Here is a 23,500-nt window from a genome sequence, read left to right on the forward strand (position 1 = left end):
TTGCCATGTTCTAAGTAACTATTTTTTCATACACTAAAATTTTTAGCTAGTAGCTAGTTACAGCTTTTGAGAATAACCAAGGCCTAATACTATGGACATTACAACAGAAAGGAGAAAGAAGTACACAAGTAAAAGAAAAACAGGGAATATTTTCCCAAGACTTACCCTTGCCCTCTTTTCAGCATTTTAAGACCACAGCAATGGCTTGGGAAGGTCAATTCAGCGCTTTGTAAGTGAACAAAAGCTCTTAAGGGGGGCAGCATTTTTAAGGCCCATGTGTTTTTAGCTTGGAGCTTTTCAATGTTCTTCATACCTTTTGATGGTAAAGAGTGTACTTTGGTATCTGAAAGATCTCTGGATTGACAGACAAATAGTTAAGAATTAATTCATTGGGCTACAGAGCTCTCTCTCTCCCTCTCTCTCTGTCTTTCTCTGTCTTTATATAAAGGAAGGGTGGGAGAGAGAATAAAAGAGCGAGAGAGAGAGAGAGAGATTTTTGTCAAGAACACTTTGTCTTTTGTGAATTCTGTACTCACAGGTGAGTTGGGCCTTGAATCACACCATAAAATGCAAATTCCTCTATTTGTTCTAAATCCAAATTCCTATCAAGATACCTGAATATTTGGGAAAAGATGGGGAACAAAATGACATGATAAAAACTATTTAGTTTTACCAAACCTTCAGTTTTAAAATGTATTTTTTTCTGAAAAGTGTGTTTAGTAAAATGAAACTCCAAGAATAACAAAGAAATGAACTGTTGTACAATGTTTCATGTCCATTTTGAATTAAACAACAAAAAAAAAAAGATTGAAAACCATAATCAATGACATTAGAACATTTTAAAGTATCTGAAACAGTATACCTACAACTACCAAAGGGGCCAACATTATTTGACCCTGCCCAGAAATTTTAGTCATTAAAATTGCTTGTTCACTTGAGGCTATAATCTACCTATGACTTATCCCATCTATCAAGCACGTTAGTAAATTTCAGACACAAACTATATAGACAAGAAATAAATAAATACAAGATGTGAATTGAATCTTGTGTCCTATCAGTTTAGTGAATAAATCAAAAGTTCATACACTTCCTCCAGTTTGGTTCCATTGAAAGCATAGTCCTGGATCTCTTTCACACCATTGCTATTCAGCACACTAAAAAAGGGGAAGAAAACCCTGTAAATCTTAAATCTTCATAATTAAATTTGTTGTTAAACGTTAGTTCCATCTCTATGTTTCACACTGACATGTATGCCATTGGAAACGACATTAAATACATTCTGTTGTCATAATCTGCAGGGTATGCATATTGGAAAACGATTTTAAATCAAGCCATCAAGATATGACTGATGTGCAAACCTGCATCTTTAACATAAGGCGTATAACCAAAAGTATTGTAGTTGGTAGAGTTCTCAAATATACTGGGCTACAATCTCTGGTCAGGTGTGGTAACTCCTCCAGTCTGCATCTTTGGGCAAGATACTGAACCCCCAGTTGTCCTTGAAACATTCAGCTGAGTGGGAGTGTGTGCCGCTGTTTGACAAAACACTTAGTCATAGAAGTCATAGAAAACAATTGCTGTATGTTTGTCTGTTTGATTGGATGAAAAAAAGCTTAGAGTAAAAAGTGTTCCATTTACTCATGAAGTACCAGTCTATTTACAGTTGCTGTGACAAACAGTCCCCAGCCCTCAGTTTGAAGCGTGGGTCTGCAAAACCAAAGGGGAGGGAAAAGTCAGGAGTGTGAAGCAGGGGTTCCTCACAGAGAGCCTTCTTCACCTGTACAAATGCCACCTGGCACTGCTCCGTCCACTGGAAGGAGATCCTTCAAGGGGCTGGTCAGATCCACAAAGTTCAGGATAAACAAGTGGCAATAACCAGCCAGCCCCAAGAACTGCCCTTTTTGTTGGTCATGGGAGGCAGGCAGGATGCGATGGGTGCTGTCTTATCCATCTGAGGAACTGTTTCAAAATGGTGCCCTATGAGCGAGCTGCTACTGGGGAGAACAAATCTGCAAAACACTGTTGCAATGCAGTAATATCCACTCTCTTGGCCTCTGTGAGGTGGTCATCACAATGGAGGGAGGTGGGAATGGTTGAATTTAGCACCTCCAGCCCCAACTCATCTCTTTCCATCACTATAGCTCACCAGAGAAACAGTTTGAGCCTCTTTCCATGCTTTGAGGAGGTTGAAGTGATAACGTCTCATGGACAGAAGGAAGGAAGGAAGGAATTTTATCCCAAACCATGACCGTCTTTCTAGACCTAACCAATAACCATATGCCAGCAAGTATGAAGAGTCATCACCAAGCTCCATTAACATGGCAAATTAAGAGATAAAATGTGTTGCATTATTAGTCATTGACATTAAATTAAACTCACATAGTCAAAGTATTCAGAGATATTCCAGTAAAGGAATTAGCAGGTATGACTTGGATAAAAACATTCTCCACCATCTCTCTGTTAAAAAGGAGCAAACACACACACAAAGGCTTCAAGTCAAATTATTAGAGGAATGTGCAGCAGAATATTTATGACTAAATGCTACATACAATATAAAATGGTCTTGGCTGGAGTGAATATGCTGTAGCCCAGGAAAGGTGGTGAGACCTGTGTTTGTGATCCCACTGTATTAAAAGAAAGCTGAGTCAAGAATCAATAAATGTACATAACTTTTATGTTGCTTATTTGGAAAACAAACAATACAGTCATAATATAAATAAACAAATAAAATCATACTTACAGATATTTTAAATTAGGCAGATTCTTAAAAGCATCTTGATCAATATATGACAGTGTTTTGATGCCATTTAGTTGTCTGTTGGACATGAAAACATACACAGAGACACAAACACAAAATATTTGCATTTTTTCATGTAATGCTTTTTTGCCTAAAAATTTTTTTCAGTCTAAGATATCTCCAAAACTGTTTTAATTATAGAAACATCCATAGAAATCTTTTCACAAGTTATCTACTGTAACACTTTCAACCTGTTATACATGTGTTTGAGTATATGAGTATCTGACAGGAAAGGGGGCTTGTCATATTGGGGCTTGTTATATAAAAATGCAAAGCTAATGACAAGGGTTTAATAGCACAGTAACCCTGTACTTGAAAGGAGAAGCTGGTGGGATTTAGGAACCGAGAAGAACCATGTAAGGATTGAATAATCTGCTGAAATAATCGGTACATTACTGTATAATTATGTTTTACATCTAACCAACCCATCTCCAACATTAAAAAAAGCCAGGTCTTTGAAAATCATTTTGCCAGTACTACTGCAGGACAGAGGAAACATGATACAAGACTTATTTGTATTTTCTGAAGCATAAATCCATTCATTTGATGATTAATTTCAATTACATGTTAAATTTTTGTGCATGAAATTTACATACATGTGTGTGACCCTGGACAGGTTGTAGAAAGAATGCCTTTCAAGATATCTTAATGTACTGTCATCAGATATGTATCTGAAAAACACACAAACAAAGTACAACTTCTGATTTGAAGATTGAGAGATTTAGAAAGAAATAGAGAGAGAAATACTGTTAATTGTCTGAACAACTTTTAAAGACAAAAATGATGGTCACTGAATCAAATTTGATATCTTCTGATAAGAACATTATTAGATACAGATCCTGGATGGATAAGAAGCACAACTATGAATAAGAATGAAAAAAAAAAATATATAGCTGATAATAAAGCTCTAGAAACTCATAACTCTGATGTATGGGCCGAAGCCATTTATTGACAAGACAATAAATGGCTTGTTCTCCAAAACTTAAAACTCACCACTGCAGCTCTACTGCAACCTCCTAGCAACATATTAACCTTTACTTAAAATATGTCTGTGAAGGTTCTCAGTCATCCAGGTCATCGTAGTCAAAGGACCTTGCAAAGAAAAGCGTCTGGACTTCTTTAAGTTACTTGAAGACGTTTCACCTCTCATCCGAGAAGCTTCTTCAGTTCTAAGGTCAAATGATGGAGAGTCCCAGATATAAACCTAGTGGGAGTATCCCCCTACAGAGGGACAAAAGGACCCCCTGATGATCCTCTAATCACCTGAGCCAAGGTGTGAAACTGGGTGTGGGTCCCAATCAGCCAGAGTTTCGGGTGAGTTCATTGTGAAACCTGGCCCCACCTTATCATGCGAATTCCTGAGATCAGATGGCCCAGGATGTGAGTGGGCGTTAAGGCGTCTGGGAAGGGATCTCAAAACTGAGATCCCTTCCCAGACGCATGTATTTTACTTAAAATACATTACTATTCAGCTATCTTAACTAATCATAGGCTGATTTCTAACCTTCTTTTTATTTTAAACATTCTTGAAAGAACAGTTGTAAAACAGCACAGTATAATTCCCAGAAGAATGGGTTATTTGAAGAGTTTCAGTCAGGATTTAGAGTTTATCATAACACAGAAACAGCACTAGTGAAGGTTACTAATGTTCTCTGACAGTGGACTCATCGTTTGCTTGTCCTGCTACACCTTAGTACAGCACCTGATACCCCTCACCACCAGTGGTGGTCAAGTTACTTGAAAAAAGTAATCAGTAACTAATTACTGATTACTTCCCCCCAAAAGTAATCCCATTACTTTACTGATTACTTATTTTCAAAAGTAATTAATTACTTAGTTACTTAGTTACTTTTTAAAAACACGATTTACAACCTGAATAGGTGATAAAGCGATAGATCTTTCAGCCCAATTCTACTTTTTTTGCACAATCCATCATACAAAATGTAATCAAATGGAAAGGTCCCTTTTTAAAACTTGTTTTATTAGTTTTAATCTTTTAACTTTATGCATCAAGCAAAAATTTAATTATATGCAACATTCTCTGACTGGAAGAAATTTGTTTAATATTTAAACCTATTTTTTGCACATTCCTGCACATAATTCTTTTTTTTTGTGTGTGTTTACACTCACTCTTTCAAATAGATGCAAGTAAAACACAGCAGAAAATTAATAAAATCAAAGACTAGCGGTCCTTTTGCTCTATTTTCACCTGTAAAGCAGGAGTGTGGTAGGCGGAGGTTTACCCTGGTGCAGGTGTGCCACAGCAGTCAGTTGAAGAATCCACGAGTTTCTCTGTGAATTTCCCATTACGTCGTTGCGCACTCAGTGCTTGCTTGGGGGGTTTTTTCGCTGTAAAAAGGAGTTTTCTTCCCACGCACAACGGACACTAATGTTTTTGTCACTTTTTATGGAATCATCAGTAGGGTCAGTACTTCCACACTTTAAACGCTCCATGCTCATACTCTCTCCTGCACTTGATATATTAACCATTGTTGATCTGCACACAGATGTTGTCACGAACGTCGCACTTGCTTTACGTCACTGTCAGGAGACATTCTCGCAAAAAAAATCACGGTTTTAGTAACGCAGTAACGCAGCGTTCCTACGGGAAAGTAACGGTAATCTAATTACTGTTTTTGCAATAGTAATCCCTTACTTTACTCGTTGCTTGAAAAAAGTAATCGGATTACGCGTTACTGCCCATCTCTGCTCACCACACAAAATTTGCTAAGTTCCAGGGGGTTCTATGCAGTAACCAGTTCAATTTAAATAAGACATGCTTTCCTTTGATAATATTATTAGATGACATACCATACATTTTCACTGCTATGCAGATAATACCAGCTTTATTTATGCATGAAGGCAGATAACAGAAACCAATTAGTTAAGCTACAGGCATGTCTTACAGACTTAAAGGCTGTCAGGGTACCTGCGTCACTGACTAAAGTGTTTTGTGTTCATGGGTTTTTTGAATGTTGTTTATTCATTCATTTTTATTCTCTGTGCGACCTATGTTTCTTAGTCTAGTTTCTACCATTCTTGAGTTTATTTCGAGTTAGGTTGTCCTGTGTATTATATGCACACTGCATATAATACACAGGCAATCACTGAAGAGTGATAGTGTTGACAACTTCAGACAGAAACAAGGGTATGCTTTTAATAAATTGCTTTCCTCTTTTAGTCACAGAAAATGGCTGGCTCTCCCTGAGCCTGGTTCTTCCAGAGGTTTCTTCCTGCTAAAACTGAGCTTTTCCTTCCCTCCGTGACCAAGTACGGGCTCAGGGGGTTATTTGATTGTTGAGATTTTTTCTCTACTGTAGTAATAAAGCAACCTGAGGTAACTGTTCTTGTGATTTGGCACTGCATTAATTAAATTTAATCTAATTGAAATTAACCAATTGCATGTATTCAAATGTCTTTTATCTGATTCCGGCAAAAACTGAGGTTCGAGTTGAATGAATCTATGGTTGTATGGATGATTTTGTGTCTATTTATGAATCCATAAGTCAATATGTTTTAACCTAATCTTTAATGTGTGGTTTTTATCAAAACCGTGATGCACTTTGTTTTCTGTTTTTTGAAATGTGCTACACAAATGAAGCTGTTATTACTAAACCTGACAGCGTTGTTATGAAATGAAAGACTACATTTTAGAAATGAAAATGTCCAGAAGAGCAAGGCACAACACAAGATGTTACTTCAATCTGGCCATTCTTGTGGTCTTTACGGAATCATTTCATTTTTATTTGCTCTTTATGACTGTGTGTTTAATGACAAAATACCTTAGTAAGGTATTTTGAATTTAAATCAGAGTTTGCAGTGTGACAAGGATGTCTCTTTTTTTGATCACAGTGGTAAGTTGTTGAACATATAACCTGTTCCACTAGATGCCATTTTTAACACATATTCGGTACAGTACTAATAACTGTGCAGTACTCTGTTTTTGGTAACTATTGTCCTTGATGTAAATATGTAAAAAAAAAATGTGTATGTTTCTGTTCTGTGTCCTGTATACTGTTTGTTTGTATATGTGTTTTTCTTGCTGCTGTTACAACCAAATTTCCTCTTGTGGGACAATTAAAGGATTATTCTATTCTATTCTATTCTATTCTATTCTATTCTATTCTATTCTATTCTATTCTATTAAAAGGCTGCTCAAACCACAATAGCTGGTTAATACATTTCTCTGACTAGAGGACCAAAAATAAAACAAACAAGAGTAGTCCACAGGCTACATACTTTGTAAACTCCTTCTACCAAAAGTAGAGCTCTCTGCGTTTAACCAGACCAGTGAGCTATGAATACTCTACCCCTTCTGAACCATACATTCCACCTCAATCAGCTCTGCATTAGCAACATACACTGATTTTCATTTCTGCATCAACCATCATGTCATCTATAAGACCCAGGGCAGTATATACTTCAGTTCTGCTTTAACTTTTACTTGAGGGGAAGGAAAAAAATGCCCGTAATGTTAATAGTTAGAATAGTTAAAAGTTTTGTTGAAAGTCTCATTTTTATTAAGCATATAGGAAACATATACTAAGAGATAACAGTGCCTTTAAGTCTCATATAAAATATAATATATAATAAGAGGTTTATTTTTATTACAATAACTGTAATTTTTGTCTTCAGTCAGTACTTGCAATAGAGGATCATGAAGGTAATTGGTTAAGCACTAGTTTACTGTCAATATTGTTTATTTACTTTGTTGAGTAGTAATCTACTAGATTGAAAGAAAGAGGATAGTTTTGTAGAAAGTATCTTACATTTGTGAAATATTGGCCAAGTTTGCAAATGCATTCTCAGGAATAGAATACATTCTTGTCCCCAGAAGCCATCTAAAAGAGAAATTGAAGGCATTTCAGTCTAACCACAACAGTCACAGAAATCAGCGGTTAAGGACTGTGGTTACTTACACTTCCTTTGTGCTGGAATGGAAAACAGGAATAACCTCAACTCCAAAGCACGACACACTGTGGATTTCCCACTCACACTGGCAATGAGGTGGACAATACTCCAGATGAATAGTAGTCTTGACAAGGATAAAAGTTAAAATAGTAATATGAAAAACAGAATTCATTGTAAAAGCAGTACTTGTGAAGACTCTGCTCATTTGAGTTTTCAAAGCCACTGGGCTGTCCTGGATTTTGGCCAATTGCAAGTGCTCCACAACTGCCCTTCAAAATAAGATTTTGAATATAATTTTCTACTTGTATAATGCAGATTATACAGTAAATATGTTAGGTATATATTTGATCAGTATTAAGAGTTTAAATCTTATTAAATCTTATATCATCATTATTCTTTTGATACTTTTAATACTTTCATTAAACCCTAAAGGCATTTTTTTGCCTAGGCTGTTCATTTCTTATTTCATCTGAAATAAAATTATAATAAAAACTTGCTGTCAACGGACCACTGAGGCAGGCAGAACTTATACTATTTCTAGTACTAAAGGTTTATTTAGGTGTTTATTTAAAACACGAACGTGAATCAATAATCCAAACACAAGATTAGTATTATGAAAGTTCCGGTACCACAGGGTTATTCCACAGGTTCAAATCATTCCACAGAAATTCCATCATGAGCCCTGATTACCTCACCACTGCAAGGAAAGTTTCTTCAAAGGAATGCGCACAGGGGAAAAAAATGTATGTTTTGTTTTAGGGACAAGGAGTGCAAACACAGAGAAAAGGAGACAAGCTTCTCTAAAGCTTCTAAAATGGAGCACATATTTCTACTTGCTGACTTTATATGGAGAATACTGCCTAACCCTACATTTGTATTATTAATTCTTTACTTACTCCAAGGCCTTTAAAGACCACTGAGGCTACTGTGGAACAAATAAAAAACAAGACTGTCTTTTAAACATTAATTCAATGAAATATTCGATTATAAACCACCAGATTCTCCCATGTATTAATAAATTAATAAAATTATCTATATTTGTAACTGATCAGATGCTGGCGACAGGGTGAACTCAGCATCTTGATATGCAGTTTCACGCTTGAGTAACATAATCAGACTGGCAAGAAAGAGGAAGCAGAACTAAACATAATACACATGACCAATGTTCCCTGTTAGCTGCGCGCGTGTGCAATTGCGCACTGCTGGCATGGTCTCTGCGCAAAAAAAAATCTGCGTTGCGCACAAAAAAAATCTAACCTGAATTGAAATTAAAATAAATACTTTAACAATTCTGTTTTGCAGTGTTAGTCAGTAAGTGACTGGCTGCTCCCATATGGCATTAGAACGATGCCACCTTATCCCATAGTCCAGCCAATAATGCGATTCACATTCGTATATACGCAGCTAATCAACGTCATTGACAGGCTAAGATAGCATCCTGTCACACACACTGGTGTTTTAGCTATCAAAGTGGCGTGGCTGATGTGGAGTGAAGCCACGTTAATTGACAACGTTTACAGCCATTGGAGATGTGAGCAGGACAGAAGGAACAATTGACGGGAAAAGTGTGGACTTTATACCAGTTTTTAAATTGTGTTGATAGGCCTCGTAAAACCAGAGTTATAATAAAAATATATGCAATGTTTGGATTTCTTCCTGGATACTATCGTTGTTTATATTTACAGCGGGAAGAAACGGTAAAAACTGTGTTTTATAAGGAAAGCGCTTGAAAGCACTCTCCGCCTGTGAGCAAAATGGACAACAAAAAAACCCACCCTTTCCTACTGGTCGAAAAATGTACCATGTCGACCAATCAAAAAATGATATGGCAACATGGCATTTAGTTGTTTAGGGAGGGGGAATCTCCAAAAGTTGAATCTGTTCATCTGGACGTAGCGTTTTGTGGGAGAAACGTTTCATCACTCATCCAAGTGACTTCTCAGTCTCAGCTGACTGCAGGTTTCCCCAATCTTATAAACAGTACATTTGCATAATGACTGAAACCAGCCCCCTGAAGGAACAATGGGCTGGGAGGTCAGTTCTTTAATCATAATTATGCAAATTCTCATGACCATTGATCAACAACCACTGACCAAAACCCACTGATCAAAGACCACTGATCAATGGCCATGAGTCCCATTCACAGAGAGTTGGGGAATGACTGCAATCACAGCATTGTAAGATGGTGACAGATGTACCCTTAGGCCCCCTCCTCGATTCAGAGATGGTCTTTCCCTTTTCACGTAAATGGCCTCCTTGACTCTGCGCTCAAACCAGCGTTCCTCCCTGTCCAGGATGTGCACATCCTCATCATTGAAAGAGTGTCCACTGGCCTGTAGGTGTAAATAGACTGCAGAGTCCTGGCCTGACGAGGTAGCTCTTCTGTGTTGTGCCATCCGCTTCGCCAGAGGTTGTTTGGTTTCCCCGATGTATAAATCCTGGCAATCCTTCTGGCACTTAACAGCGTACACTATGTTACTCTGTTTGTGTCGGGGGACCCGATCCTCGGGGTGGACCGATTTTTGGCGCAGCGTGTGAACAGGGAAATTATGTTTTGTTCTCCATGTTATACGGAGGCGGAAGAGGCGCTGAGGCAGATTCTGCATCAGCCTCCCTTCCATGCACTTCTCTAGGCAACTCTGTCAGAGCTGCTTTCTTTTCTGTCCTTTCTGCTTCCATCATCCACATTTTCAAACATTCCTTCTCATCGCTTACCCTACGCAAATCTACAGTGTTAACTTTCCCTTATTTCAATAATTTCACTTCCTCCTCCCGCAACTGTTTCTCTACTTTCTTTAACTGGTTAACACTCAGCGATCCCTTCCCGGGAAACCCGTTTACTTTTTGCCACTTAACAACATATTTCATACACCCAATTCCCCATTTCTTAACCATACAGTCAAATATTGAGTTTTGTCCCTGGCTGCCCGGTGGAACGTCTGCCGCTCTACTGGATCTAGATCCCATTTTACTACACAAGGCGTCCCCTGTGAGGTCCTTGCCTTCTACGGACCAAGGAACGAACACCGCCACTCCGTGCACTATAGTATGCAGAAATAGACTCCGACAGTGTATCCGAACCGCTGTCCTAGAGCTGGGCGATATGAGATTTTTTCATATCACGATATGTTTTTTTCATTTCAGGCGATAACGATATCTATCACGATATAAGCCAAATAACTATATTTGTAAGATTTAAATGTGCCGTTGCTCACAAGTAAAATGTGAAATAATAAGCAGCTTGTTTTTATTTAAATATTTATTTCCCATAATAAGTTCAACAGGGTAGATGTACTTAAGGAACATGAGACTTTTTCAGATAAATAAAGGCAAATATTGCAAACTACACAAAAGGCAGCCGCTAAAGCGTTTAAGTTTCAAAATAGAACAAACGAAACAGACTACTAAATTGTCAATTCCACTTAGAAACAAAATATTAATTCTAAAAATAAATCTTAGTTTGTTTTACAGAAGAACAGACAAAACTGACTAACTTTTGTCAATATCAAATAAACTGAGAACTAAAAGGAAATTCTCAATCTCTCCTTGTTGTATAGCTTAGCTTTTCAAACAGTTTTAACAGTTACTTTAGTCTGACAAAAGCCGAATGACGAATTAGCGCTTCCAGTCAGAGACTGAGGCTACGTCCACACGTACACGGGTATTTTTGAAAACGGAGATTTTCCGTTTTCGTTTTAAAAAATAATCCCGTCCACACATAAAGGCAGAAATGAAGGAAAACGCTGCTATGAACATGCCAAAGCAGCAGGTGGCGCTAGATTCCTAACCGTGCAGAAATGTTGGCCAATCAGAAGTCTAGAAGCCTCGGTGGGAAAAAGTAAACAAAGCTGGGGCATAGAAGCAGAACCGAGTCGTATGTGTGGACGGACAGTAACTGTGTGTATATGTAAGCATTTAAACACTGCAGAGAGTAGAATTAACAGTAACAGTATTGTAGAAATTCATTTCACCGAAACAATAACGTGGCGCACAGTGTGACGCATGCACCAGTTTATTGTATTTCCAGACTTGCTTTCGGCACAATTTACAGTGCACGCTACTCTGTTTTTTGTCAGACTTGAAATAGCCGAAATACCTTCACACTACGGAACTTCTATGGCTCTTCCGTTCGACAATCTCTCCGGCATTGGAACCATCATCTGTTTTCTCTTCGGTCACGCTCGGTTGATTTTTCTAGTCGGCACACTCATTTCCTCCATTACGCGCTGGCTCCATTACCCGCTGGCTGCTTCCCAAACAAACACACGTGCGGCTTGGCACTTGTGCTGTACGTGACGCTGCGGCTGTGATTGGTTCGGCTCTGCGCTACCTAATTTGTATTGGCTGACCTTTTTTTTTTTTTTTTAAGAGGACAAGAGCGGCGAGGTCTATCGCGATAGCTTAATTTCTCTATCGAGTAAAAGTTATATCGCGATACATATCGTTATCGTTCTATCGCCCAGCTCTACGCTGTCCCTGTGACGTACTTGGACAGGGCCGGCTTCTCCCCAACAGCGCGCTCGAGCCAATGTCCTTGGGATGGACCGTACCCAACACAAGCCTGGGGCCTCAAACCGCCAGGATTTTTCTCCCGGAGACTCGAACTCCTCTGGCGCCAGAGGGAGTGTTCTCCCAGGGTGCCAAACAGGCTAGGACATCCGCTGCACAGACTCATGCTCATAATATAAGTCAGAGCTTTATAAAAATAAATAAATAAGTAAAGTTTTGTTTTCAAAAAAAGTAATCCCATTACTTTACAGATTACTTATTTTCAAAAGTAATTAATTACTTAGTTACTTAGTTACTTTTTAAAAAACACGATTTACAACCTGAATAGGTGATAAAGCGATAGATCTTTCAGCCCAATTCTACTTTTTCTGCACAATCCATCATACAAAATGTAATCAAATGGAAAAGTCTCTTTTTTTTAACTTGTTTTATCAGTTTTAATCTTTTAACTTTATGCATCAAGCAAAAATTAAATTATATGCACCATTCTCTGACTTGAATAAATTAGTTTAACATTTAAACCTATTTTCTGCACATAAAATAAAATATTTTTTGTGTTTACACTCAGTCTTTCAAATAGATGCAAGTAAAACACAGCAGAAAATAAATAAAGTCAAAGACTAGCGGTCCTTTTTGCTCTATTTTCACCTGTAAAGCAGGAGTGGCGTAGGCGGAGGTTTGCCCTGGTGCAGGTGTGCCGCAGCAGTCAGTTGAAGAATCCACGAGTTTCTCTGTGAATTTCCCATTACGTCGTTGCGCACTCGGTGTTTAGGGGGGTTTTTTTCGCTGTAAAAAGAAGTTTTCTTCCCACGCACAACGGACACTAATGTTTTTGTCACTTTTTATGGAATCATACTTAAAGTAGGGTCAGTACTTCCACACTTTAAACGCTCCATGCTCATACTCTCTCCTGCACTTGATATATTATCCATTGTTGATCACAAACGTTGCACTCACTTACGTCACTGTCATGAGACATTCTAGCAAAAAAATCACGGTTTTAGTAACACAGTAAAGAAAAGTACCTAAAGCGAAATGATCGTTAACGTGGACATTGAATTATTAACACAGCGTTCCTACGGGAAAGTAACGGTAATCTAATTACCTTTTTTGCAGTAGTAATCCCTTACTTTACTCGTTACTTGAAAAAAATAATCAGATTACAGTAAAGCGTTACAAGTAACGCGTTACTGCCCATCTCTGTAACACACACACTGAGACAAACAAAACAAGAATAACAAAACATGGAGATGAGACTGGGACAGACATGAACAGACCAGAAATCAAAAACTATAAATACAAACTCAGAGGAACCAGAAAGTAACACCCTCAACTAGAACATAATTAACTTCTTACTATCAAAAAAGTGAATAACGAGTCCAAAACAAAACACAAAAACTGGATAATGCCAGGAAGAAAAACAGGATAATGACACTTGTAATATATGTCAAACTGACCACTTTAAGTTATAGAGGATAAGTTGATCTAAAATACTGCAGCAATAATACGGACAGGGACTAGAAAGAGAAAGCATATTTCTCCTATCTAGCTTCTCGTCATTGGCTCCCTGTTGAATCGAGAGTACAATTTAAAATCCTTCATGCCCCACATCAGGCAGGGCTCTAGAGTGCGACCAATTTAGTCGCAAATGCGACCAAATTTTTCAGTGGTGCGACTAAAAAAAAAAATTGGTTGCACCTGTGCGACCAACTGTTCGGGTAGCAAGAAAAAAAATAAATATCTGCAACATTCCCTGTGGTCAACAACAGACACACATTATGCCCCTATCGTGGACTAAACCAATCAGAGATAGTAAGGGGTGGGACCTCTCTGATTGGCCGTGGTCCAGTTGAAAGTGCAGGTGGAAGTGGGAGGTGAGTAGCTTGAATAAAGCGATATCAATTCATTAAATCCTGAATCGACTTTTAAATATAACTGTGTTTTGCCAGAAACGCCAGATTCTCAGATTAAAGCTCACAAAACCATTTCAACAACAACCAAACAGCAAACGAGAGCAGGTACACGGATTCCACACAAAGACGTAAACACAGAACGGACCCCACGCATCAGAATCGGCTTTATCTTTCTCGGCTTTCTCACCCGATGGCCCGTAGACGGACACGCTGTCGGAACTTAGCGATTCTGATGCGTCCGGTCCGCGCTGTGATTACGTCTTTTTGCGCTGATTCTGAGCGCAGGTTTTGTCTCTCTCCAACCAAAATTCACCGAGCCAGCAGCAAAAGAAGCAGCAAACTGCGTTTCACATTTGGGACTAGTAAAGCGCTATATAAATACAGGCCATTTACCCTGAATCCTCCTGTCTGGGGGCTCTAAACCAGCAGACTGGGGAAACCACAAAGTGAATTAAAGCTAGCAAGCTTCGTGTTAGCACACTAACACGAATCTTGCTAGTGTTAGTATGTTATTTTGTTAGCAGCATAATGCAGTTGTTTCTGTCCTGTATGCAGTTTGCACTGTACCATTGCTCTGTTGTCCTTTTGTAAAGTAAAAATAAAATTAATGTCCATTTCCACCCTACAGACTGCACCATTATTTTCCTCCTCCAGCACTGGAATGGAAATCATGTGATTGCAGCACAAGTGCAAGTGGAACCGATAAGCAAAATCGTTAAGCAAGCAGACTAACATTTATAAAGCATTAAACTACTGGAAATTGGGACCCAGTACAACTGAACTACTCAGAATTTAATTCCTATCCTTAGATGTCATTGTCTCCACTAGCCCTCCTGTAAAAATATTGCACACCAATTACTGCCTTCCACAGGTTGTCAGTCTGACAACCTGTAGAAGCACTGGCGCATTTCACTATCTCTCTTCACACTCTTCGTACTTCTGTCTTGGTCAGTCTCATGTTACCAAAAACACTTTAGTAGTGCAAAGCTATGTGTGACACAGTAGCCATCCCTTCTAACCATCAGAGAGCATCTTATTGATGTGGTGTGAACAAATGAGGTCCCCAAGCCTCCATGTTGCGATTTATGTTTGTCTGTAAGGCTAATATCTCATAATTAGCATCACATATGTGTGTTTGTGTTTTGTCATTTACTGCACACAGTGTATTGCGGAGAAGTTTTGGAGGTGGACTGCTCCTCTGATACTATTAGACATTACAGAGAAAGTCCCCTTCTCTAAGGAATTTAAGGGGGAGGGTTGTCTCACTAGTGAGTGCACCAGAAGGTAAACATGGTCACGAGTTTCTGGGCTTGGAGAACTCTCTCTTTTCATGCGGGTCTAAAGGAGGGTAAGAGGTGGTTGCCATGGTGACGAGTGAAGTAGTCAGAAAGCTGCAGAAGAGGAATGGTGCCAGGATTGGGTTCATTCTGAACTAAAGGTGAACTAAATGGTAAGTTTACTACAATATATTATAATATATATCATAAATTAGTAATATATATATTACCTTTAATCAGCAAGCTAATATACATCATATGATAGCCAGCAGTAAGATGAATTCATTATTAATTATATTAATTAAATGATACAGGACTGAAGTTGTCCCGCTACCCATGTGTCTTTAGCTTTCCTAAACTGCTTAAAGCTTGGCAAGATCTGCAGCTTTACCTTATGCACTCAATAAGTCATGAACACAAATCAAAATTTTGTGCTCAAAAATTACTTTTATTTGCTTTCATGAAAGAAGACATTACATGAAAAAAAAATTACATGTTTAATGGGTATCAAAGATACAAGTAAAATACAGAATTAAAACAAAATGGCATTGCTCAGCACATAGAATAACATGTATGTAAAGGGAGTACAAATTTGTGTTATTATTTATTTTCAGTGTAATATGCAGCCAGGACTTAATTTGAAGTTGTGTAGTCTAAACACTATAGTGTTTACTATAAGAAATTATTCACTAATCTGCCTGCTTTCCTGGGTTTTTGACTGCAAGTCCATTCTTTACATCACATCCACTTTCCCACAGTGTCAAACTCTGACAATACTGACATCATCACTCTAAGCTGGATAATTTTCTTGCCTGCCTGCTGCAAGACAATCAGCCTCTCTTATGTGTGTGCTTTAAATCTCACTGCTGTTTCGTCATTCTGTCTTTCAGACTCTCATATGTGCAACCCGACTCCTCCACATTTCCTTCCATTCAGAACCCACATCCAAGCCTTCATCCTCAATTCCACCACTGCCAGCATCTAGACACCAGGAGTCTTGTCCTAATTCCTATCATTGTTGGGACTTTGTTCTGCCATGAGCGGTCCAGAAGGTCTAATTACAAAGTTCTCTTTAAAGAACTGAAGAGAATTCATCTTCAGTTCTTTAAAATGATCAGTCCTTACCAAAAAAAACCCAAACTGATAAAAAGCCATAGATTTGACATATAAATCATGTTCACATGTATGCTCAAATGTGAAATGTGTGTTTTATTTATTATTACAGCTGCACAAGACTTTCATTGTATCAATCAATAGTGAGACAGAACAACTGAAAGTTCTTTTTCAATCCCAAATGCTTTGACACTAACACACAAAACACATAATGTGATATTCAGTGAGAAACAACAATGCAGGAGATTTTCCTGATATATTTACATAAATTAAAGACACCCCCATTTCAAAACAATGTTCTCTGTGTTATGCTAACCATTCAAGTGACAAAATGTGCAAGATATTTTTTTCTCTATGTACTAATGTGTGCAGATGAAATGACTGTATATCTTGCATTGTTTATATTCAATCTGTTGAAAATAATTGTAATTGTATATCAAGACAGGTCATTTAAATTAAAAGGAAAAACCTGAACTTGACTCTTACAGCAAGAGGATAACAAGTTAATTTGGGGGGAAATTTCAATTTCAATTTTTTTTTCCAGAAATATGGTTTAAATTAAAGGAAATTACCACAATTTATACATTCAGCACTTCTCTAAGATCCACAGTGCAATACAAGGCACTGGTTGGATTCACACAAGAACAAATCAGACATAGATCTTGTAGCTAATTTACTTTGTAGATATTGTTGATTTAAAGATACTATTTTAAAGAATTGCTGGTCTTCACACTAGTAGTCGTTGACTGTACCACCTTAACTGAGACAGTTTATACTTAGGCAGAACATCTGTCAGCATAGGAATAAATAAAACTTCTAAGGAGGATTATGGGGCATGTGAAAACCAGCATCCAGCTTAACCCATACCAGAAACCTTAGGATTATTAGGCTGCTACTCTTTAAGCATGAACATTGTTTAATTGTTATAACAATGCCATACAATTCAGTGAATACTTCTTAAACATAGAAATGGTCGAATGTAAATACAACTCTTTGTGTGTATCTTATGCACCTTGTTGAGGCAAACTTTAATGAATGTATGTTTATCTCACAGCTACAATATTCATTTCTGGCAGGTCATCCACAGTGTAGTCCAGTGATGAATAAAATTATTAACTCATTCACTGCCATTGACGTCTATAGCCGTCAATTGCAGTGAATGAGTCAATGGGTTTAACTCATTCACTGCCAATGGCTGGCAGTGAATGAGTTAAGATCTCTGACATTTTGATGGAATCCAGGTTATAAGCTTACTAATAATATATACCATAAGACTGTGATAAAAGTAGGACATCAGGTAAGAAAACCATCAATTCAAGTCAATTGTCTGCTCATTTTTTCATGACAGCATTTAAGAACATAGCATACACTTTGAACCCATAACATTTGATTTCAAATATGTCAGTGGGTGCCCTAAAGTGCAAGATGTTAAAGGCAGACAACACAGAGCATCTGATTATTAACTTGAAGAATAAGAGGGTGATGCATGGCCCAGTATGCAATATTACGGCCCCTTAAGCATACTAAACAGAAAGGCACCATTGATATTTGTCTGCACTGAAATATTCTTTTAACTATACTATGAACTGCTGCATACTAGCGTATGGCACTTTACCTACAAGACATCTGTACTGTTTTTTTTATAAAACTTTATTTACTACATCTCTAAAATAAAAGTTTCATTCTTCATTTGTCTTTAAAAGTCTTTACACAGCAAATAAATTATGAGAATTTATCGAAAATAAAGGTTTAAAGGTTGTTTATATTCTTCCTCCATGTGAAGTAATCTTAGCAATTTCTTTTCTTTCTTTTTTTTTTTTACTTTACGCAGCAATTAAATCTTGTTGGTTGATGAGGCTAGATGACTTTACTGGTAGGTCATCATTTGGTGATGCTGGGTTAGTCCTGCCGCTATCTACAGCCCTGAGTAAAAGGACTGTATTCCTGTCTGCACTTAGGAAGGGTATGTGTTCCCCCCGAGGCTCCTCTGTATCACTTACTAGTATGCTGTCACCATTTAACCTCAAATAATCAACCACATGGTCAGTGACACTATTGTTGCTGCAGTCACTTACATTGTTGTTTGTGTTAATTAATTTCACAGGTGCTATTGAAAACATATAGCTGGCAGCTCTGGTGTCCTGTATGGTTTGGTAGTCAGTATTCTCCATAGCGAACAGTGGACTAGATGGCAAGCTATCTGCCACATGGCCATGATTGTAGTGTGAAGAGGTTCTCTTTTGTACATCCCGGCTTGAGGACTTGTGCAGCTGATGCAGCAAAGGGCGCTCTTCCTCACCAGAGGGACTTAAAGTCACAGAGGGAACAGAGATAGCTAGGCTGGATATGGGGGCTGAAATCTCGGATGGAGGAGAGCCAGGGGTTGCAAGAGAGTTCTGCGACTCTGAAGTTGCCATCACTGGTACAAACCTAAAAAAAAAAAAAAACACATGTGAACAATGAACTGAACTGAATGAATTGAACTGAAGAAGCTTCTCGGATGAGAGGTGAAACGTCTTCAAGCAACTTAAAGAAGTCCAGACGCTTTTCTTTGCAAGCTCCTTTGACTACGATGACCTGGATGACTGAGAACCTTCACAGACACATGTGAACAATGATTATACAACTGGGTCAGTAGCATTTCAATTCAACATCAGTATAACTTAACACACAATAACTAATCACATTATTACTGGGTGTTAAATGAATTAACATGACATAATGATTTTCTAGTGTTGCTGACTAAAAGCACTTTTATACTTTAAGCTGCAAATTCAGTTAATTAAGCACTTTGATTTATTTACCTATAACACACACACAAAAGAAGTTTTTTTAACAAATGATCATAAGAAGACTGCTAGTCTATGGGCTCAAACTGTGGTCATAAATATTTTGTACTTGTAAATCAGTTTTGTACTTGTAAATCAGGATTTGTATGTGTAAAAAGAATTTGTGTGTGTGTAAAAAAGATTTGTGTGTGGACTTAGCCAAAAAAAACCTGCAAGTTACAAGTACGAATTTTGACCCTATATTTCTTCCTTTCATCTGATTGGTCAATGTCATGTCAATCACAAATGTAACAATCCAATCAGAGAACAAATGGGTTTGGCGGTCAAATCTTTTTTACGCACACACAAATCTTTTTTACACATACAAACCTTTTTTACGCACACACAAATTCTTTTTAGACATACAAATCCTGATTTTCAAGTACAAAACTGATTTACAAGTACAAAATATTTATGACCACATTTTGAGCCCATACTAGTCCAGCCCCATCTCATTTTCAAAACATCAAATACTTTTGTCAAAGACACATTCGTCTTAAACCAATGAACATGACTATGAAGCACTATGAACTTCATAGTCATGAAGACTATGACACAGGTCTCATTCCCCTACATGATATGTCTGTGAGTCTAATATTTCTGCAAGGCGTAATTGTATCTGACAGAACAACTACAGATGAAATGAGAGAGTGCATTTAATCCAGGGGTCGGCAACCCTGGGTGCGCGTGCCAGCTTAACTGATGGCAAGACCATAGCTGGACGATGGTGATTTTTCGTTTTTATGGGCCGATTATTTATTTATTCATTTTTTTAGTAACAGTATAAACAATGAAAGGTGGTGGATTGGCCAGGTGCTGGCAGATGTGTAAAAATAACTAAGTTGTTTGGTGGTGGCAATGGCGGAGCTACCACAGAGGCTAGCAGGTGGATGAAGGAAAGGGGAGGCAAGAGCAGAGACCCGAGGCGGCTGCCGGTCCGAGTGTCAGGTGAACTGAACTTCAGGAAAGAAGTTATGACCTGCAGTCTATCTGGGTAATAGGGGTGCAACGATACACAAAATTCACGGTTCGGTTCGGTTCGATACTTTGGTGTCACGGTTCGATATTTTTTCGATACAAAAAAAATGTTCATGCCTTTTTAATTTGTCATTTATTAAAATTATAAATATATATTTTAACACAAAAGTACAGTTTTTAAATTTAACCCTAACCCTTGTGCGTGTTGTTTTTTAGCTCGTCATATTGCAGCCACAGAAATTCTTTTGTCCATGAAACCATAAAGCTGCACTTTCTTTTTGCCTTATAGTCTGATTTGTCATAACTTCTCCGTTTTGTGGTAAGCTTTTCTTTGGCTGTCACTTCTTCACCCTGACCTGTCTTATTTGGCTCAGCAGAACTAAAATATATATCTGTCTGTGAAGGTTCTCAATCATCCAGGTCATCGTAGTGAAATATATATCCTGCCGCACTCACATAAGCTCAGCGATTCTCTGCGCGATCAACCTCTCACATGTTTAAGCTGCGGGAGATTTCACTTGTCATGTTTGCATAGTAAGCTAACAATTAATAAGACGATGTCAGAGGAATTGGTGCACAAATTATCATCACTCACAGATCAGTGCTGTCGCTCTCTATACACAGTTCGCGCGATTGCAAAGTGAAAGCAAAAAAACAAGCGCAAATTCAAACACGATTTCAATATGTCACATATTGACAGTGGCTCACCCAATGACATAATTACCCAGCTACATTTCTGAAAGAATGCAAAAGCATTGACATATATTTTTCCTTCCTACAATAGCCCGACAGGCAGGGCAGAGATAGCCCTGGGACGTCGGGCTAGCGATATTGCGAGCCCTGTATCTGATTGAGGAATCACTCATCTTTGGAAAAGAGAGTTTATTACAGAGAAATGTCTCTTTCCAAAATAAAAGCTATACTATCCGCTTCTTCTGGGCTATATTCTCAGCAGCATATTAAACATATCAGGTCTCCATAAGGAGAATCCTGTGCTAACAGCTGTCTAAATGACTCGGCTAAAGTTTGTAGCATGCATGCTTGTTGTTTTTGTCTTTGCACTAGGATGATGTCGGTGTAAATGTGCAGTCATATTCGTTGTGTTCCCACTAGTGCTTTCAGGTTAATCTCGTTGAAATAACCTTAACGCCACAACACGGCAAATCTCCGTTAACGAGCTACCCTATACAGAGGGGCTAGACGGCCAACACGTTAACGAGCTAACTGCGCTAACACACTAGCTCCCACCCATGTAATTGAGCATTGCATGGCACATCCAACATACTGTTTTACTTTAGTCCATGACTCGCTTACCTTCAGGGTCATACGTCACATGAAAACCAAAATAATTCCAAACGCCAGATCTGAATGAGGGTGGGGAGGTCCACTTCTGTCTCGCTAGCTTGCCCTGCGCTCTTCCTTCTGACTATGCTGTCTGTGTTGAGTGCTCAGTGAATCTGCGTTCGACTACTCCGCCTAGGCTGCACTCTCGAGCCTAGGCGGAGTAGTCAAATGCAGATTCACTGAGCGCTCAACACAGACAGCATCGTCAGAAGGAAAGTTGATAAAATAAATTACAAATTTTGTATTGTTCTTTTTTTTTCTCCCCTTTGGTTTTCTTTCTTTCTCTCCCCCTCTTTCTTTCATTCTTTCCCCCTGTCCTATCCCACAGTCATGTCTGTCCCGTTTGCAACTGAAAATAAAATAAATTCATAATTATAATAAAGGTCAATCAAATGGACCAATATGATGATCCACTTAAAATAAATCCTCTTGGCATCTTTCTTGGCCTCAAGACAACAATTCTGATGGCTATAGATCCAAACGGGACACAAAAAAAAAAAAAAAAATTGAAAAAAAAAAATTGAAAAAAATTGTATTGTTCGATACATATGCGTACCGAACCGAAAGCACTGTATCGAACGGTTCAATATCGTTGCACCCCTACTGGGTAAGATATAAACCAAGTTTAGGTATAGTTTATTTTTGTAGTGCTGAATTTTTACACTCAGTTACAATAACTCGTACTGCGTACTAGCTAGAATGATGGAGTTTCTATACAGCTGGGTGGGTGCTATCATGTTGCTGATTGCGAACTTTATTTTATTCATAAGGTTAGTTAGTAGAGTTGCAACCGTCCCATAAAAAATGGAATCATCCCTCATTCAGAGAAAATATTACACGTTTCGTATTGAGCTGAGAAGGAACGCAGTTTGTCCCGTACTTCAGCTAGAATGGAAAAAGACACAAAGCTGGAGTTATTCTGTCTTTATGCTGTACAGCCTCTTCTTCTCTCATTCTCTCCCCCTCCCTCTCCTGTTGCTACTTCAATCATGAAACTGATCAATGATCAGCTGATTGGCTTTTCTCTCTTGTTTGTTTATCGCCAGCGGCGGTACTAGCCTGTTTGGCGCCCTGGGCGAACACTCCCTCTGGCGCCAGAGGAGTTCGAGTCTCCTGGAGAAAAATCCTGGCGGTTTGAGGCCCCAGGCTTGTGTTGGGTACGGTCCATCAGAATCAGAATCAGAATACTTTATTAATCCCGAAGGAAATTAGGGTTACAGCAGGCAGCACGCTAATGGCGCATGCGCACTTACAAAGGAACCTTCTGACCAACTTTACACAAACATCACATTGGGGACACATGTCAGAAAGGTAGGCTGATAGGAAAAAAAACAACGAAAATACATAACATGAGGTAAGAGGAGGAGAAAAAAAACCTAGTGAGAGAACAGTTTGATAACAGAAAAAACACCTCAGCACAAAAAGCACATGACTATCAATGCACCATAGAAACACAAGACAAGCAACAGGGGCGGGTAAAGGGTAAGCGAGAGCCGGTGTAGACAGCGCATCCGGTCTTGCAGCATGTCTGCGCTGGTCCAGTCGACTGCCATCTTCCCCGGTAGGGCACAAGCATCGAAGGCGTTTGGAAAGGGAGGGGGGATCAGTGTGTGCATATCAGTGTATGTGTGTGTGTGTGTGTCCAGAGTTCAGCTGAGACAGTGTCCTTCGCCCGCCAGGCTAAGTAAACAGTCTTCCAGCCAACCCAGGTGGCCTTGCATGGAATGGGGGGAACAATCTAAACACAGTCGTTATCAGGGTGTTTTGTTCAGCTCCAGCCTTGAGACCGCAGCTGGCGCCGAAGGGGTCTCCGCATGAAGTGATGGTGGT

At 38.7% G+C, this 23,500-nt stretch overlaps 1 protein-coding gene and 1 pseudogene across 5 annotated transcripts in view; both read right to left on the reverse strand.

Annotated features, from left to right (window-relative positions):
* The window catches only part of LOC147326380 (thyrotropin receptor-like), an 8,236-nt pseudogene extending 2,884 nt beyond the window's left edge, over positions 1-5,352 (reverse strand). Inside the window, exons 1-8 of the transcript XR_015130093.1 lie at positions 5,330-5,352; positions 3,394-3,468; positions 2,741-2,815; positions 2,550-2,624; positions 2,380-2,457; positions 1,086-1,154; positions 537-614; positions 166-354 (exon numbers count right to left, since the gene is read on the reverse strand). The product of XR_015130093.1 is annotated as a thyrotropin receptor-like (transcript). The remainder of the gene's footprint in view (positions 1-165; positions 355-536; positions 615-1,085; positions 1,155-2,379; positions 2,458-2,549; positions 2,625-2,740; positions 2,816-3,393; positions 3,469-5,329) is intronic.
* Positions 5,353-18,224: 12,872 nt separating this feature from the next.
* Positions 18,225-23,500, reverse strand: part of nrg1 (neuregulin 1) — a 56,978-nt gene continuing 51,702 nt past the window's right edge. For all 4 annotated transcript variants that reach the window (XM_086301596.1, XM_086301595.1, XM_086301597.1 and 1 more), the window contains one exon: positions 18,225-18,950. In XM_086301596.1, the coding sequence (XP_086157722.1) occupies positions 18,344-18,950 (607 nt within the window). In that variant the 3' untranslated portion in view covers positions 18,225-18,343. The remainder of the gene's footprint in view (positions 18,951-23,500) is intronic.

Source organism: Aulonocara sp. 'chitande type north' Nkhata Bay, linkage group LG7 (genome assembly GCF_057382095.1).
Source record: "Aulonocara sp. 'chitande type north' Nkhata Bay isolate Kocher_YH1m ecotype deep benthic linkage group LG7, A_spYH_male_GT1.1, whole genome shotgun sequence".
Lineage (NCBI taxonomy): Eukaryota > Metazoa > Chordata > Actinopteri > Cichliformes > Cichlidae > Aulonocara > Aulonocara sp. 'chitande type north' Nkhata Bay.